The 18,486-nt window shown below is 35.8% G+C and overlaps 3 protein-coding genes across 4 annotated transcripts in view; 1 reads left to right on the top strand and 2 right to left on the bottom strand.

The window, feature by feature from the left end:
* LOC142974239 (endothelin-converting enzyme 1-like) overlaps positions 1-11,092 on the top strand; it is an 80,123-nt gene extending 69,031 nt beyond the window's left edge. For both annotated transcript variants that reach the window (XM_076116420.1, XM_076116421.1), the window contains exons 4-16: positions 3,597-3,842; positions 4,566-4,768; positions 5,095-5,271; positions 5,708-5,815; positions 6,146-6,290; positions 6,996-7,210; positions 7,566-7,742; positions 7,977-8,080; positions 8,291-8,398; positions 8,728-8,795; positions 9,028-9,161; positions 9,494-9,664; positions 10,021-11,092. In XM_076116420.1, the coding sequence (XP_075972535.1) occupies positions 3,597-3,842; positions 4,566-4,768; positions 5,095-5,271; positions 5,708-5,815; positions 6,146-6,290; positions 6,996-7,210; positions 7,566-7,742; positions 7,977-8,080; positions 8,291-8,398; positions 8,728-8,795; positions 9,028-9,161; positions 9,494-9,664; positions 10,021-10,197 (2,033 nt within the window). In that variant the 3' untranslated portion in view covers positions 10,198-11,092. The remainder of the gene's footprint in view (positions 1-3,596; positions 3,843-4,565; positions 4,769-5,094; positions 5,272-5,707; positions 5,816-6,145; positions 6,291-6,995; positions 7,211-7,565; positions 7,743-7,976; positions 8,081-8,290; positions 8,399-8,727; positions 8,796-9,027; positions 9,162-9,493; positions 9,665-10,020) is intronic.
* A 161-nt stretch (positions 11,093-11,253) lies between these two features.
* LOC142974240 (putative U3 small nucleolar RNA-associated protein 11) lies at positions 11,254-13,487 on the bottom strand. Its single transcript, XM_076116422.1, has 4 exons — positions 13,153-13,487; positions 12,720-12,845; positions 12,160-12,351; positions 11,254-11,719 (listed from the first exon to the last, which is right to left on the bottom strand). The coding sequence occupies exons 1-4, from the start codon at positions 13,381-13,383 to the stop codon at positions 11,510-11,512; spliced, it is 759 nt and encodes a 252-aa protein (XP_075972537.1). The 5' UTR covers positions 13,384-13,487; the 3' UTR covers positions 11,254-11,509.
* A 262-nt stretch (positions 13,488-13,749) lies between these two features.
* LOC142974183 (sodium channel protein Nach-like) lies at positions 13,750-18,409 on the bottom strand. The gene is made up of 10 exons (XM_076116346.1): positions 18,363-18,409; positions 16,952-17,071; positions 16,402-16,605; positions 15,835-16,104; positions 15,455-15,557; positions 15,031-15,201; positions 14,666-14,792; positions 14,266-14,371; positions 14,023-14,129; positions 13,750-13,907 (listed from the first exon to the last, which is right to left on the bottom strand). Exons 1-10 carry the CDS (start codon positions 18,407-18,409, stop codon positions 13,750-13,752), a joined length of 1,413 nt encoding a protein of 470 aa, XP_075972461.1.
* Positions 18,410-18,486: the final 77 nt, after the last annotated feature.

The following is an 18,486-nucleotide window of genomic DNA, read 5'->3' as shown; positions in this document are numbered from 1 at the left end:
TAATAAGTATTGCATTCGATTATCTAAATAAATATCTCATGGAAAATCGTGACCAATGCTAACGAAAGGAAGTCTAGTCTGGCGTCTAACATCTCACATATTATTATTATATGCATTATCTAACATACGCACCACGTACCATTGATCTCTATTATAATATAAACGAAGTATTTCTAGATGCGCATACACTACATAACATGACCCCTATTCTAAGAACTGATGCAACAACTATTAAGGTGTCATGAGAGATAATCGATATATTTCCATGTTAATTTGAGAGTACTGCGCAGACGCATGTCGCCTTCGTACCTTATAAAATATAAACAATTAAAAACAATAACACGTGTCATAATAATATGTCAATGCAATAGAAATAGGCTCATTGCGTAGTATGTATAACTTTGGACAGATTGAGGAATGGCATGATAATAAAAAAAGAGTAGTGTTTGGTTTGAAATTCGATTTACTGACAAGGATAGAGAAAGAGATGCTAAATGGTTTGGTCATTTAGAGAGAGTGAATGAATGAAGATTGACAAATAACATTTAGGTACTGTGCGGACGTAAATTGAAACGCCTGGGAGGAAAGCACAGATCATATCGGCGATGTCTTGAAAAAAAGTCAGGTAGTACTCGTTACCGACAGTCCTGTATGACAAGATGTATGGATGTGAATGAGGTAAGGGAAGTTTGCGAGGATCGTTCTAAGTGTGGTTCTTTGGTCTCTGCCTAAATGGGAAATATGCGTGATATTATGTATGTATGTATGTGTGTAACACGTGTCAAAACACTACGCAATAAAACAAATAATAAAGGTATCACTTAATAGATGCATTCGTGCGTCATAGTACAGCTCTTGTAAATATAACAGCGTCTCAAATTCGCTTAATTTTATTCTAATCGTATGCACATTCGTTTAAGTTCAATAAACGGTTATTGATTGATTGTGAGGTCACAATTTGTTTTGTGTTGATCTGTCATAGCCTATCTAATACTAATGTTATGTAGAATTTATTGCGTAAATATTTATAAAAGGGGATATTTTCGAAGGTTTTTCCCGCTTTGGAGTAGACTTTTGCGACTTTTTTAGTGGGACGTCAAAGTCAAATATGCTTAATTTTATAAACTTTAACAAGTATTTGAAATCGTCATAGTATTTTTTAAAACAAAGGGTTAAAAAAGGCTCTACAAGGCGGACAACTTTTCCGTACTCGTATATGCAAATCAGCCAAATCTTAGCGTAGCCGGGCCGCTATTAGTCAGCAATAACTTTATACAGTAACTTAATAATACTGAAAAGAAGTTTATGATTAAAAACCAAAATAAATACATAAAAATTACGCACACGTGTACGACTAAGTTGAAAGCAACCTTTAATCGAATCAATAGTATTTAGTTTAAACTACTCAGACGTAAATAAATATAATGATGTAATTGTATACTATTATATGTTTAACATAACACAGTAAGTACGTGATGGAATCTCTATAGAATGCTATGGTATTGCGATGGCGTTTGTAATTAAGAAGCGATACGCGTGATTTATGTGCAGTGCCTCGATTCTCTACTACTATCGACTACCGACAACCGAACTGTCATCGAGAAAATTTGTATGAAAATCTGATCAGCGCCTCTGACGGGTGTCATAGGAAACATTTTGGCAGTACATTCTAAATGTCAAAATTTCGATAGCTAGCCGGTTGTCGGTAGTCGATAATGGTAGAGAATCGAGGTACAGATATGTTGATATTACTTGATATGTGTCAATGATGGTTACAAACTTATTGCTATGCTGATTTTATTAGGCGTTTTTTGCACGACTTTTTTTGTAAGGTGGTGCACCTTTTACCGGTTAAAACTAACTGAGTATTTAGTTCATGCGTAAAATAATGTGATTGAAGCTTCATTTGACACTGATTTAACTGTTTCAATACAACTAATAATTCTACTCGATTTTGTTAAGGTACTTATTAAAACTTTGAAATAAAGAAGTTTTGAAAATATAAAGTTGTTAAAAAACTTTTGTAGTCAACTGCACTTTATAGGTCAAAGCAGCTTGGACTGTAAATTAGCGAAAAGTGTCAAGCAATTTTATTAAAAGCATAAAATAGACGTGTATTTTTCTACACAGGTAATTAATTAATTAATCACTATACAGGATGTTTTTCAAACATGTTGACAATTTCAATCTGTTTACGCTTCTTATAGTAAATAATAAATATTTATTTATTAAGTAATAAGTATTACATAAGAAAATTATTATTCCACGTGTGACCCATATAATAAGGCCTAACTACGTCTCATTGCATCAGATGTTTTGACTCACACGGCATTAACTTTTGAATACATTACACTTTTTTGCGCAGTCGGGTGACTCGTGGCATATTAGATGATAGTTTTTATTTAATTGAGCAATTATATCGCTCTTTAAGTTTTTATTTATGAGTTATGTTATTTTATTTTAATGAAGGTTAAGGAAAACTAAATAAAAAATACATAGGTAAATTGATTAAAAACAATTAATAGCTTTGCTTTCAATGACCTCTTGTATAACAATGCTCTAAGACTTAGTTAAGGTCAAAAGGATGATACTAAGTACGATGTTTTGATACATGAGTTTTTTTTATGTTTCTATAAATGGGATAGATATAATTGTTTATAACTACAAAATATTTAATTAACTTTGTAATTTAATCGTTATTCACGTTTTCTTTAGGTTTTCTAATAATAATATAATTGAAGCTAAAGTATGGCTGCAAATGAACTAACTCCGAATTTAAGAATAACCTTAGGTAAGGATCACTAGGTAGATAAAACCTACAATAAAATCATAATAATACTGATTTCATTTTATGTTTTAGGCGTTTTAGTATATCTTTTTTTTTTTTGTATTGTACCTACCTACAATTTGGGAGTAAAATTACTTACTCAATACCTCCAGTTTCCGTTTATAAGTTAATTGAGAAAGTACCAGTAATCGTAGATCGATAGCCGTTAATATTATAGGCTTATAAACTCGTTATTTGTTAAGCGTTTAATAAATTATGCATTCAGAGTGAAAGCTATACTTCGCTTCCTGCTTTATATAGTGAAATATAGAGGATATAATTATAATATATGAACAGTACCTTACTAATAGATCAATCAGGACAAGCTTGGTTTAACGACTATATTACTGTGATAAAGTGTTTTTAAAGACGGGGATAACTTTATCATTCAGTTCTTATTCATATCGTCATTAATTATTAGATGTAAGAAGTATTCGAGTCAGAAGTGTCGTTTAACTTATTTTTAATTTTTTAAACAAAGAGTATTAATTCAAATTAGTGCATTCAACTACCGATCACGAGGATCTCAGGTTCGGTTCCTAGGTCAGGCAAAATGCCTTTTTCGAGATTATATTAAGAAAATCTAAATAAATAATGACATAGTCCTTACGTGGAATCTGTAATATGAACTGCAAAACTGAAGTGTACTTTACACACCTCTATTCTTTTGCGTTGTTCCTAGAGTTTAATTTATATCATACAAAGTAACTATTATCTGATTCTAATGACATGGTATGAAAAAATCTTTAAAATGAACCATTGTCCCCAGCCTCAAGAATCCTTCAAGCTCTAAACAAGGACGTGGACCCTTGCACCGACTTCTACGAGTTCGCCTGCGGTGGCTGGATCAAACGTAACCCTGTACCTGACTGGGCCACCTCCTGGGACCAGCTGGCGAGGCTCCGGGAGCAGCTCGTCAGTGACCTCAGAGAACTGCTGGAGGCTAAAGATGATGACGGTCTGCCGCAGAGTGTGAGGAAGGCTAAGTCCCTGTATAGGACCTGTGTTAATACTGGTGAGTAACCTTTTGAACTAAGTGGTTTTGTTATTTTTTTTTTGTTTCTGATAGTAAGCAGATGACTTGTATGCTCTTGTAGTTTATAAAAACTTTCTTAAAAGACCTTAGAAGAGTGACTCTAGAGAATAAAATCATAAAAAATATTCATCAAACATTTGCCATTCGCATAGTCCTAGTCTTACATTTGCACTTTCAATCAATTTTGAGACTGTACTCGCATATGAGTGAATAAGACAAAACACTGAAATACTAATTAGAGCTTACACGATGTTTATTCGTAATGCTGTGAGTATATTACTATCATTCTGGGTTTCCTAAGAACTATATTCCTTAGTAAACAACGGTTACTTTGTGTAATATAAAATGAAACCAACTATAAAAAACTGTTATAAAACAAGTGCCTAATTTAATTTGATTGCATTAAACCTTGATCTACTTGAATCAATCAATTTGACGTTTTTACTTTTATTAAGATATAGGTACCTAATACGACTGAATCGGTAGATCTTGGCTATGTTACGCCCGAAAACAATTTGTGTTGTTGGAATCTAGCCCTCCGACACTCAAAATATAGACTTTTGTTCTGTTTTTTAAACTTAGTATTTTAAAGATACATAAAATAGACTTTGAATTGCCATTTTAACCCTTGCAAAATAACTATGTTTTTCTGAATAACATAAGCTGAAGAACCTAAAATATGCAACTTATTTGTTTCTACAGATAAACTGGAAGTGGAAGGCATCAAGCCAATCCAGAACGTTCTAGAAAGTCTAGGCCTGCCCGCCAACCCGCCTGTTGAAGCGTCTACCAACTTCTCATGGGTGGAGGTCGCAGGCCGCGGCAGAAGAGTCCTGGCTCTGAACGTACTACTCAGCGTGCAAGTCGCTGAGGATGTTAGGAATACTAGCAGAAATCGAGTTGTGGTGAGTGACTTTATATTATTGTCCTTTGAAGAATATGTAAATAGAGAAAAAGAGTACAAACCTGATAGCGTATAAGACATTCAATAGAAAGAAATAAGGTTGTTAATATAACTTTATTATTGTCTACCTAGTACTTTTGATCTTGAAGAGTCTTGGATTCCGAAGACACAGTTGCTATAATCTCTTCAAGGTACCTACAAATACTCCACCAACTGAATGCTCAACGACATAATGTCATATAAGTACGAACGACAAGATGAATCCTGAATCTAAACAAGTCTACTATACTATTAAACCTGTGTTAATGGCAAATGTCTGTCTTCCAGATCGAGCAAGTACCCCCAGGCTTCAGCGAGCGCTACTTACTGCAGCCGGAGCAGTTCTCTCACGAGCTGGAGCAGTACCACAAGTACATCAAGTCTATGATGACTATTGCTGACTCCACGACCGATGCAGGACAGTTCGCTGACGATATTATTGACTTCAGCAAGAAGTTGGCCAAGGTAAAATAAAGATTGATCGTAGTTTGTTTCTTTCCTTGGAGAAAATCGAATGATGATGTAAATTAGATAGAAAAGCTAGCTGTACGATAGTTTGGTTATAAACGAGACAAGAAATGCTGTTTTAAGTAATAAAACTATAAAACAAAGTTGTATAAACGAGGACTTAATACCGCGGTCATTTTTTGTCTACCTAGGGGTAATGCAGAGTTTTTTAAAGAAGAAGGAAAGTGAGTTAGTTATTTAAGAAAAAAGCAATGTGAGTGTACATAAATAAACATAGAAAATATTAGGCAATATTTAAAACTCGGCTTCACTAAAGCCTTCTTTCGTAGACACAAGTTACGCTTCTTTTCGCGTATTATGATGCGTTGTTTTAAGGATATCAACATTAGGTAGCTCCGTTCCACAAATGTTTGAAACACTTACTTGGTTACAGATAATGACTCCAGTGGAAGTTCGTCGCAGCGGCACGCACTTGTTCCACGAAGTCAGCGTCCAGCAGCTCATACAGGGATCTACCGGCGGACCCGCACAGTGGAAAGAGGTAAATACAAAAAATATCGAAATATATCTACTAGATATTTGAATTTCTTTAAGCTTGGGTAATAATAGAATGGGGACAGTAAGCTAACACAATACTTGTATGAATTCAAAAACAAGAAAGTCTGAAAGCATAATGCTTTAGCAAGTCATGTAGTAGTTACCATTCATATTCACTAAAGACCCTTAACCTTCTAAGTACTAGTTTCTTACGACTGCTTAGTTCTACAATAACGACTTCAAATACATGGAAAAAGTTTATAAAATAAAGCATAATTTAACTTTGACTTTGAATGTAGTAAGTGTAATAACTCATGTATCCTTCCATTTACAGCATGACTGGAATCGCTACTTAGAGCTGGTGTTCGCGAACACGAGTGTGACACTACATCCACACACCGACCGAGTGATCGTCATGGACTTACCTTACTTGCAGAAACTATCTGTACTCCTGTCAGAAACTAAACCTGTGATTATTGGTACGTATTATATTACCGTTTAGCAATGATTTTTTTTAACCCATTACTGTCCCACTGCTGGGCAAGGGTCTCCTCCCAAACGAGGAAGGGGTTAGGCGTTGAGTAATGAATTAGCTTTGCTTTAGTTAGTGTCTTTTATACAAATAGATATTCTGCAATAAGAATTAACGAACCGTTTTATACACACAAACAGGAATACAGATAACAACCAACTTTATAATCGTACAGTAGTAAAACAACTAAACTACTAACTTAAAACATATTCACCCTACTAAACCATCAAGATCGATCTCCAGCTAATAACTGCGTAAATAAATACCATCTAAACATCCGGACCGAATTCTATCAAATATCAAGAACTGCTAAGCAAGAGTAAGCAAGTACTTATAAAGTACTTACTTATAAAATTTAACGGGGAACCCTAACCCGACCCGCACTTGGCCAGCGTGGTGAACTCAAGGCTTAACCCCTCCCTCATTACAGGAGGAGACCCTTGCCCAGCAGTGGGACATTAATGAGTTAAAAATCGGTTATCCGTCCCGCCGGGCTATGAGAGTGTACCTGTTTTGTGCACACACTTGGACACTATAAACAAAATTGGACCGCTGCGCGCTGGCCAGTTTCAATTAAACTGACCGCCATAGCCTGATATCGGCTAGAACATTATTATTGGTTATTTTTTTAATTTTAATTTTATATCCCCAGAACGTTTCCTATGGTGGAGTGTATTCTCCACAATGGCTCCGATGACGTTGAGCGCGTTCCGTGAGCTCGGCTTCGAGTTCTCTCGCGCCGTGTTCGGTCTACAACAGAGGACTCCTCGCTGGAAGAGCTGTACTGCTAATGTTAACTCTAACTTCGGAGTGGCCCTCAGTTATCTGTATGTTAAGAGGCATTTTGATCAGACGTCACGGCAGAAGGTATGTTGCTTTTTTGACGATAGGTGTGAGATTATTCCCTACCTTAGTTTGAATGACCTTAAAAACTATTGCTTGTATGAAAGATTCATCCAAAAAATTACGAGAATAACACCAACATGAACAAAGAAAGAGTAGAATTACTACAAGTTTTCTGTTGAGCGAATTGTTTTTGCATCCGCTAGTCTACGTATCTACGTATCCTACAGACATATGCACTTGCACACACATAGGTAGGTTGTCGCAAGAATTATTTCTCTGAAAATTCCAAGTAAAAGTAAAAGAGTAATTGATTTTGAAGAAATCCTTACTCAATAGTAGAACAACCAAAACCCGCTAACTGTTCATTAAATTCCAGGCAATAGAAATGATCGAGGACGTCCGCTCAGCGTTCGCGGATGCAGTTCAGGAGCTGGACTGGATGGACTCCACCACGAGGCTGAAGACCCTCAACAAATTAAAGGCCATCCGCAACTTTGTCGGCTTCCCCGCCTGGCTCCTCACGCATGAACAACTTGATAAACATTATAAACACGTATGTATTGACATATTGCTGTTGTCTTAAGCTTTGCGCCCTAGTATCGAGATTAATCTAGAGAAGCGATACCTGTAAAGAAGAAATCCCATAGTTTGCAAAAAATGGTCCAATACTCTCAATTTTAATAAATTTTACGATTGCCTCAGTAGTGACAGTCATGTACAGTCAAGCCTGTTTGGCTGTTTTACCTAATCTGTCTTTTATTCTTATTTTTTGTTATTTTTATTGCAGGCTGAAGTGGTAGAAGGCAACTTGTTTGAAACGTATCTGAAACTGACGTGGTCTGCCGTCAAGAAGTCTTTGGAGTCACTCAGAGAAAAACCAGACAGGAACAGGTAAGTCACGAACGTTTTTAAGACAGTCTTAAGAATTTCTATAAAAATTATCAAAGCAGGCGTTTTTGTTAACTAAACTTAATTTATTAGTAAACGAGAAACAATCTATTAACAAAAGAAGAAGACGGAAAGAGAGCTTTTTTCTGTCTTCTAAGGTCAAAAATATAACTTTCATAAGATACCGAGTTCAACATTACGTTTGAATTCCAGATGGGTAGCCACAGCAACGACAGTGAACGCGTTCTATTCAGCGACACTGAACTCTGTCACTTTCCCTGCTGGTATACTGCAGCCGCCGTTCTATGGCAATGGAATTGAGTAAGTTTAACACGACAATGGGTACCTACTTAACTTAGACTAGTCGACTTTACAAGTTTTACCCCGGCGGTCCGCGCCACGACAGAGACAGGAGACAAAGACATGACACCGCGACCAGAGACTGCGAGAGAAGCAGCTTTTAGAATACCATAAAGTACGGCTAACAAGCGTAATAAAAGATGATAGAGTTAAAAGAAAGAATAAGTTTTCCTAAAGTGTATTTTTTCAACCATATTGTGTCAAATGTCTTTGGTAAGTAACTACTTAGATAAAGGAGAGATGCTGGTAAAATCATATTATTTCTTCGTATAACATGGAGTATATTTCAGAGCAATCAATTACGGATCTATCGGTGCCATAATGGGACATGAAGTTACGCATGGATTTGACGATCAAGGTAACTTTAAATTTATTATTATTTCTCAATAATCTAAGAATGCCAGGTTATTTTACTCTTATCATATAAGCTTATAAGCATTTGTAACCTTTACTCTTCTTCATTTAAGGAACTGAACGAAGGAACGGAATAGTTTAATGGAAATTACCTGAACAAAAGATGTTAAAACGAAAGACTTTTCAAAAAACTAAACAGAACTTAAACAGCCTCTCATTTTTGCTCGTATTCCCAGGTCGTCGTTACGACGAGGAAGGTAATCTGAAGCAGTGGTGGTCAGCCGCGACGCTGGAACACTATCACTCGAAGGTGCAATGCATCATCGACCAGTACAGCAAGTATCATATGCCGCAGCTGCCGAATTATACTGTGAGTATACATTGAAACGGGAGAACAAATGGGACGGAATATAAGGCTTAATCAAATTGTGTGTCAAATGTTTATGATATCAATGAACACGAGAATGGCATGATGATGCATGAAACCGGTCTTTTTGCACTGTAAATGAAAACTCCTATCTAAAGTACTTTCCGTTGCTAAACTTATCGGTAGAGTAGTAAATCAAGGATTGGCAGAAAACGACAAAACACTTAGGTATATTGCAAAAGGAAAACATTCGAAGGCTGTCATAAGAACCACAACCATACGCTTATACATCATCTTATTTACTTATTCTAAAGTCTCAACAATCTGTTTCCCAGGTCCACGGGTTTAACACTCAAGGCGAGAATATCGCAGACAACGGCGGTCTGCGCGCGGCGCTCAACGCGTACTCACTGTTCTCCAAACGAGTGCCCCTCGCGCGACGAGATGCGCTCCCTGGACTACCTGATTATAAACCTGATCAGCTGTTCTTTTTAGGATTTGCACAGGTAAATACATAATATATCTACAGCACCTAAGCGCTCTTATTACGTAAATTAGAATATCGAAATAAATGACAAAATGGGTGTAATTATTTCGACTGCATTTTGAGGCAGAATCAGTAAAACAGACAGTGGTAGACAGAATCTGAAAGGGGCAGAAAATTGAACACAAAAATAATTGAAAAAAAGAAGAGTGGCAAAACTGTAAGAAGAAATTTCGGACATTTAAATCGAATAACGTTTTTCTACATTAAAAGCTAACTAGTCACGGAAGCTGCCTAGTTTGTGCTACTTGTACGAGGGATCAAAACTACACTAATGTAAATCTTTTCTTAAACTAGAATGTTATTTTCTATCCACAGATCTGGTGCGGAAACTCAACGGTAGGCGCGCTAAAATCCAAAATGGTGGAAGGCGTGCACAGTCCCAACAAGATCCGTGTAATAGGGACACTAAGCAACAGTAAGGAGTTTGCAGAAGCTTGGCAATGCCCCACGGGTTCGCCCATGAACCCTGAACACAAGTGCGTGCTGTGGTGATACTGTGATGTAGGTTAATGAACCAAAGACTTTGTTAGGTTACCGAATGTTACCGCCTTAGGTTAAACGTACAATTTGTGAGAGATGCACTCAATGTTACCGTGACTTGTGACTTTTATATGTAAGTAAGAGTATTGTGATGTACCTTCTACAAATGACAGATTTGCGACGATAATACGTGCTTCTTGGCAGTTTTATCGCGATTCTCTTCCACTATAAAATGTTGCATAACAATCTGATCAGCGCCTCTAGCGGACGTCGTAGAAACTATTTTTGCAGTACATTTTAGAAGTCAAACTCTCGAAGCTTGATGGTTTCAATTGTAGAGAATCGTGCTCATTCAGTCAGCATTTCTTTCTGGTAGATTCATATTTAACTATACTTTGGTCCCCAGCCCACATATGGTCAATGTGGTGACCTCAAAGCCTAACCCTAAAGCCTGGTGCTAAGGGGGAAACAGGTACCCAGCAGGAAAGTAATAAGTTGAATTCATACTTATAATATTCTTTCTATTATTTAAACATTTTAGACTAAGTATCATATTGAAAATTACTTATCAGAGTTTGATACTTTGATAGAAAAATATTATCACTTGCTGAATTTCTAGTAATTTAAAAAAACCTGACACGCATTTAAATTAATACTTTAGATTTAATTACCTTTTATAAGACTAAAAATATATTATTTATAAGTAAAAATTATAAAAATGTTACTAGAAATTCAGCAAGTGGAACTTTTCTTATATTTTGACAGTTTGGTTAAAATATATTCTAATGATATTACTCGATTCATTTCTTTTGAATTTATATTTAATATCATTGTCGCTGTGTAACTTGAGTGCATCTCTGTATATGTAAGGAAAGAACAAAATGTTATTTATTATGAAATAAAAAATATGTGAAATAATTAATTGTATTTTTTTTTTGTTTTCCTGGCCTTAAGCATAAAGTCTATTTGGATCCAATGTTTGACAAATGCTGCAATTAAAATCATTTACAGTACTCAACTATTTCCTAAATCTCACCAAATCAATAAATAGGGAACTTTAGGCAGTGATGAAAATTTACTAAAAAAGTAATAAAATATTTTTGTAAACTGCTCAGTAATCCCTTGCTGTACAGATGATACTACAAAAACTTCTACAATGTTTGCTTTACTATTTCTCCTCCTTGCCTCTTTTTTTATCTACTACCAAACACCAACTAAATAGGTTTACCAGTTTTACAAAAAATACCTTTACATTCAAAACCACAGTACAGACTAAAATAACAACCAAATTCTAAGTTATAGTGACGTTTATTTCCTTACATTATTATTTCTTCCTAATATACTGGAACTTATAAACCGGTGCTGCACTCTTACTCCCCGGTGTAACCCGTTTCGGTTTCAATATCTTAGCATCTTGTAGATGACGCTTTAGCTCCATCTTCTGTTGCACTACCGTTAGTTCTTTCTCTCTTTCTATCCTCTTTGATAGCTCTTTGTAGACCTTAGCTTTCTTCTTTTTCATTGATTCTAGTGTCTGAAAGAAGATAGTTGTTGAATGTATTTGTTGGTAAATGAATGGAGAGGTAAGGTAACTTGTACTGATTTGGAGAACTGACATACTTGCTATGGGTAAGGTAATGCAAGAAAAGACAGGGTGGATAAAATACAAAAATCTGTTGATTAAGTTGTATGTAATCTTGGCAGCTCCATAATTTATTATTAATTGCAATCTAAAGATGTAGTAAAAGTTAAGTAGTGACAAGTTCTGTCATGCAGTTTATTAAGTTTCCTTAATAAAAAGAATTACTTCTAAGTCTGAATATAACATTCCACACAGTCAGAGTCACAAAATAGTTTTCATTCTAAATATGACAACAAAAACAAAGTGAATCATGAAAAGAAATTTAAATTGAAAGAGATCATTAAACAAGTGGCATTGCTCTAGAATAAAAACATTATAATACCCCAACTTACCTCTTCATTCAGCTCTGGTAAGTTAATTTTATCAAGATCAGCCATCCTAGGCCTATTAGACTTCCTGCCAAGTAGGGCAGGGTGTGTGTCCAGTCTCTTGGCAAGGTCAAAGTCTTTCTCCTCTCCCTCATCTATGAAGAATGTGTGTGTGTTGGGAGTTGCGTCAGCTACATCTGTCATGTGGAGTTGAGCCTGAAAAACCATAATAAAAAAGTTACAATTATTCTATTAAACAAATGGTTTTACAATATAATTTATATTCAGTGACAGAAAATAAGGCAAGATATATGAAGTACCTACATTCTTATTCTTTATTTCACACTGTAAATGGTTTTGAATGAAATAAGTCACAAACAGACTTTCAAATTCTTTTATCTTTAAAGATATATCAGTTTTTCATCAGGTAAGAAGATTATTGTAGTTAATTAACTAAATTCAAGAATAACCTGATGATGCAAAACTGCCTCAGGCCATATGGTATCTCCTAACAAACTTGAGATACACCAAGTGGGTGAGAGGGCACTAGAACCAATAATATATTTAAATTATCAGATACATACTTGCAATCTGTTGATCCTCCGACTCTCAATAGTTCTCTTCATGTTGATGTACTTAATGTCTTGTGTTTGCATCAGCTTCACCTGTTCTGTGGAGTGCTCATCCTCTTTCTCAAGTTCATGATGTTCCTAAAATATTAATTAAACAACAAATGCAATCATGTTCTTGTTTTTTCAAAAGGGCACAATGAATATGTTGAAAATCAGTAATGCAGAACGTAAAAATGGTACCAGCGACAAAGTGAATGAATGCTGGAAATCAGTGGTTATGAAGCTCTTTTATAAAAAACTTAAGGTAGTATTTATAAGTATATATTTTTTTTAATACAGATTTATAAACTCAAGAATATGTAAAGAAGTTCGTAAAACAAACGTATCGTTTAGAGGTACAAAGTTTCATGCTTATTAAACTATACACAAACAACAATATACTAACCCCATCTTTCACTCTAGAATTGATCATATGAAAGTAGAACTCGTCGGGATTCTTGTCCAGCGTCCTTTTACGCAATAACTTCAAAGTTTCACCCTTCTCATGATAATCGTCTGCGCGTTTCTTGTAATCTTTCTTCTTTTCGAGAAGACCTAAGTGTTTCCGTGATTCTGGCTGATGTCTCTCCTTGTGAGTCTTCTGGTTGGCCTTAGCGGCCTTCTTCCAAGATGACATTGTTACTTTTACTTATATTTTGTTTAATTATGATTAAAAATGTAAGTAAATAGGCACGAAATGCAGGCACAACATAACCTTAACACGTGCGGTTGACGTTGTCATTAAATTGACAAATTTGACAGCTGAGAACAGACATAGACTACCGGAAAATATTTTTAAATTGCCGTTCATTACAGACTATTAAAGTCTACATATACGGCCTATGGTACGGGGATTTGAGTTCTGATTTTAAGAAAAGCCGTTGCAATAAGAAAATAAATAGGTCCTTGAAAAAGTTTTGCGATATGCGAACATATCTTTTGAAATAAAAGAAGTATTTTTTTATGTTAATAAAATAATAAACTACAAACATTTCAAAATGATTTAATAGTGAACAACGGGTGGATGATAAGTAGTGGTAGGATCGATTTCTGAAGATCTCTTAATTCCTATAGGTAGTTTGACCAAAACGAGAAACAGGAATTCCAAAGCACTGAAAAGTCCAACTCCTAAAAACATGTTGAAAACTCCACCGAGTGACGCTGAAAAAGTAAATGATATTAGGTACCGTTTACTTCATTACTACACTTTTTATTCAAAGAAATTTTTAAAATAAGCAAACATGAACTTCTTTATTTAATAAATATAGGTACTTACATAACAAAGTGAGCCAAGTTTCCGTAGGGTTCAGTACAAATATACGCGAATGGCCAACGTTGACTCGCAGATTAACTACTATTGAGGGAGTTACATTGATCCCATCGCTGAAAATTATTTAAATTACTCATTATAGTACCTACTACCATATATTACCACTAATAACAGTATTGAAATAGGTAGATAATAAAATTTCAAGGAGATACTGCGTATTTATGTGATAATGAATATTTAAATACTTACTAAAATGGATCAATAGTTTGTTTAACGACGTTCATTGGACTGGATTCAAGGACCATGTATGTTGTGATCTTTTTACAAGGCGGTAGACAGTTGCAAGTTATGTTATCTGAAACCAAGCGTTATTATATAAAGGAAAAACTTCAATTCCTTCTTCCGCAGGATTTTACTTGAATTATAACAATATGTGGCTACAATACAAGTAAAGCGAAAGGGTTTTAAGCATTACATAAATTGAATAGGCGAAGGGTCGATCTTGCAGATTCTGGATAAATGTCTGATAACCCATCGGACAGATCAAATGACAGCGAAATTATTTAAGAATATTAATTATACAAACGTCTGCCCAAACCATCAATCATAAGCTATCCCAAATCCCATACTTTTTTTAAAGTGTACCTACCTTTATATTCACTTGCCCTGAGACATCCCATACTAGTGATGGGACACATCGGTAGTTTCTTTTTACTTTTATCCATAGCAAAATGAAGCGGGTCGCTGCAACCGCACCATCTTTCAGCGCATTTCAACTGTAAATTGAAAAAAAAATGTTTTATTTAACGTTTTACCAACATAATAATTATTTTTACCGGCCTCTTTTTATTATTAAATATTACTCAATAAAGTGTACTAACAGTCAACAAACAGTTATTTGCCCATCCGCTTAGAAAGTTCTCCAATAATTATCCGGCGAAAAAATATTTTAATAGTAGGTAGTAAGAAACTGTATGCAGGCCGGCGGCCGCAGAATCGCGATATTAAACTCACCATACAAAGCGTTCTAGAATATCCTTTATCAGACACACAGGTGTTTTCGACCAGGTTTTCCGTGGCAGGATTTTCCGGAATGGCGGTAAAACGCAACTGAGCCATGTAATAGTATCCCGGGAGTAGTGTGTTGGACTGAACGTACTCTTCACTTTCGTATATCGTGATGAACTGAAATGTGCAAGAAACATTTAGAACAGTCATTCTTTCCTAGGCTTTCAACAGTCTTTACCTAGGCTTTAATATCTAGGATAAGCAAAAGATTTAAAAAACATTTAACATCGTCATGTCTAATTTCCGACGGCTTATAATTAATTAAAAACGAAGTCTAACTGTTGTGTTTTTGTAGGATTAAAACATTGTTACGTTGTTCCTAATAAATTATGCAAGTAATAGTAAGTAGGTATTTATGATTATCGTTTACCTGACATCCATACAGTCTCGAGCCGTGTGTGCATTGCAGCAGTAAATTCAACGTATGGGTTTGATGCATCCGAGGTACGAACGCCTGAGTTATTCTTTTTAATCTGCAAAAAAACTAAACTAAATTATCGAAAAAGAGAAATTGTACATCTCGAAAATAAAACCATAGGTACATGCAATCTCAGTGTAAGTGAGTACTCATAACAAGGTCTCGGATTGGATACCTACCCGAAAAAAGCGCTACCGGATTTTAGTAGCCCGGAAATAGCAAGAAGATAGCCTATCACTGTTTATGAAAATCATGGGCATATCTCATACAACTCTCCCTTCATTTTCGGGTATTACTGGCGTATAAAAGAAGTAGCTTTAAACAAAACTTACCTCTTCGGTCGCATAACGCAACAAATCCCCCACGTAGTAATTTCCTTCTTAAACAGCTGTTCACACGGCACCATGTATTCCTCATAACGGCACTTCTTCGTATGCTCATTGCAACTTGGCGTGTAGTTCATCATCACTTCAGGTAACGTTATGTTGTTTGATACGAGCAGGTCGTTGAGAAGTAGTAACTGGTCTTTAGCCGTGGACTTGCCGGTTAGAAGACGGGCCAATGTGATCGGTATTCGTTCTGTTTCGGTTTTGTTTGGTGATCTTTAACAACATTTAACTATGTATAGAAGCTGTTAAAAGATCTCTTTCTAGATTCTACGCAGACCTATCGTCTCCGTCTATCGTCGCAGTTAATGGTTTGCCACACAGACATAGACTTAGTACATAACGTTTTTGACAATAGAGCAAGGAGAACAATATCCAATACTGACTTATTGAAGAACTGACTTATTCTTCTATCAAACAAGAAGTACAAAGTACTAACATGTAGGCTCACAAGAACTAATTAAAACAAAAAATTGAGTACCTGCTGAAAGAAAAAAAACGGGGCGATCTTACATTTTATCTAAGAACAGTTCAGCAATGCTTTCAGTAGGTGGGCAGACGACGACAGCAGGCACCTTCTCTTCGATGTACTCGTCACTGCCGGTGTTGTCCCACAGTGTCAGCAATGCTGGAACTTCTAGGAACCGCTCCCAGAGTACTGCGCATAGTACTCCTGCACAGCATGCGCTGGCACAACAGCAGAGTAGCCAACCCACGCTGAAAGGTAAGTACCCAAAAAAAATTATGGAATAGAAAAACGTGGGTATGGAGTAGAGCAATAAAGACCAATGGGGATCGTATCGGGTTTGGACAATGAATAAATTATTTGGAGCTCTTCTTCTTTCAAACGATTATGATTCGTTTTTGGGGATATTCAAAAACATCGTTATGGAATTGAGGTAAAATATGGGTGTGTAGTAGAGTATAAGTATGGACTTAGTGGGGAGCTAGTATCGGATTTAGTAAATTGGTGTTATTCTTCTTTCGAATGGCTATTGATTCAGTTTTGGGGTTTATAAAAATAATTTTATACCTACCTATAAGTAAATAAATATTTACTTACCGGTCTACATAATACGCCGAATACAGATACTTGAAGCCGTGTAATGTTGTCGTTTTGAAATACTGCTTGATAGCTTGACTCATCGTAGACTTTCTCATATTTGACACTATGGAATCACACCTTTGTAAAGGGACCGTTAAGTTTACGCAGGAAGTTCTTCGACCAGTACAGAACGCAATTACTACTGCACTAACTGGTTATTCCATTGTTCAAGAAGCAGAGCTGAAAATTTAAAGTTACTTGGACTGTCACCAATGAAAAACTGAACTGTTAAGTCAATAATTCGGGTAACTTGAAAAACTTAAGACATCATGCTGAATACCTGACTAAGTACTAGAAAAGTACAGGAAGTATCTACGTTAGATTTAAAACCAGCACTAAAAGTCTACGTACTTAGGTATTTATTTAACGAGGATTTTCCACAACACATTCCCACAGAAACAAATCACAAGCTAAGCTAACATCTACCACTCGTATGTCACACAGACAAATTGCATTTGAGCCGTTGGCGTTGACATGCAGTAATTACTGTTCGATGTCCTTGTTCAAACAGATTAATTATAATGCCACTGAATACCGACCGATTAGGCCCTACCCTGCAATTAAAGGGTTGATCTTTACCCCTGTTAATGCCAAGGTCTTTTGGAGGTCATTATCAAATAATTTTGGGGTATGTTCGGTACGTGTTCTGAATTGTTAGTGTGTAATTACGGAGAAATGGGTAGGTTAGGGTAGGTAATGGTATATCATTAATATGACATTTCATTTACATTTAAAGCGTCCAACAAACGTATAAACATATTTTATCGCCAACAAACTGGTTCACAATTTGGCGATTTCTGTATACGTATTTTATAATGTGATACATTGTATGAATAAACGTATAAAAAAAATAACATTAAAGTTCTGTTCAACTTCCAGGCAGCTTATCGGCTTCAGCAACATGGATTTCTTTCTTCAAGCATACATAACATCACGCATTTTTCCATTTGTATGTAAACTAGGCAGAGACTAAACAACATCTTTTTCCGATCTCAATAAACTTCGTTAGTTTTAACGTTAACTCTCAGGCATCTTGTTTTACAGGACTTCTTCAAATATATTTTCTCACTTCAGATAAAAATATGCGTCGTGTCAAAGCAGTAGGTTGCAAAGATAAACTTATTAAACTTGCCGTCTAAACAAGTATATTCTGCTCGGATTACAGTACAACTATAAATAATCTTTACAGGTGACCTTTCATTTTTCCGACTGAATTAATCCGTGCTTTTCCAAAGCTGTAGGTGTTCAGTGCGCTTTAAACTCCAGTTAATATACGTAGGTGTAGTCCTCACTTGTCTCCCACGCAGTTCAGTAAAATGCTCTAATATTTTCCTCTATTAAGTCAAAGGTCATCCACGTGTAATATGACCTTGACCTCAGTGAAGGCGTGCCATCAGTGGCGAGGCGACGCGACATGTTGCTATCTTCATTATATTAACTATTCCATGCGATCATTGATAACAATCTAGAACATTCAGTGTCGATGAGGTTTA

This window comes from Anticarsia gemmatalis, chromosome 7 (genome assembly GCF_050436995.1).
Source record: "Anticarsia gemmatalis isolate Benzon Research Colony breed Stoneville strain chromosome 7, ilAntGemm2 primary, whole genome shotgun sequence".
NCBI classification, from domain to species: Eukaryota; Metazoa; Arthropoda; class Insecta; order Lepidoptera; family Erebidae; genus Anticarsia; species Anticarsia gemmatalis.
Note: the sequence above shows the minus strand (reverse complement) of the source record. Positions and strands in the feature narration are given on the sequence as shown.

Bases quoted from the DNA above. Each gene is read 5' to 3' on its own strand.
- LOC142974240 (XM_076116422.1), bottom strand. From the start codon at position 13,383: ATGTCATCTTGGAAGAAGGCCGCTAAGGCCAACCAGAAGACTCACAAG. The intron at 12,352-12,719 runs GTATGTATCTGA...ATGGTTTTTCAG, and splicing joins GGAGGATCAACAGATTGCAA to GCTCAACTCCACATGACAGA. The intron at 11,720-12,159 runs GTAAGTTGGGGT...ATCTTCTTTCAG, and splicing joins TACCAGAGCTGAATGAAGAG to ACACTAGAATCAATGAAAAA.
- LOC142974183 (XM_076116346.1), bottom strand. From the start codon at position 18,409: ATGTCGCGTCGCCTCGCCACTGATGGCACGCCTTCACTGAGGTCAAG. The intron at 14,372-14,665 runs GTAGGTACACTT...GCTTGGTTTCAG, and splicing joins CAGGGCAAGTGAATATAAAG to ATAACATAACTTGCAACTGT. The intron at 14,130-14,265 runs GTAAGTATTTAA...AATAATTTTCAG, and splicing joins CAAACTATTGATCCATTTTA to CGATGGGATCAATGTAACTC.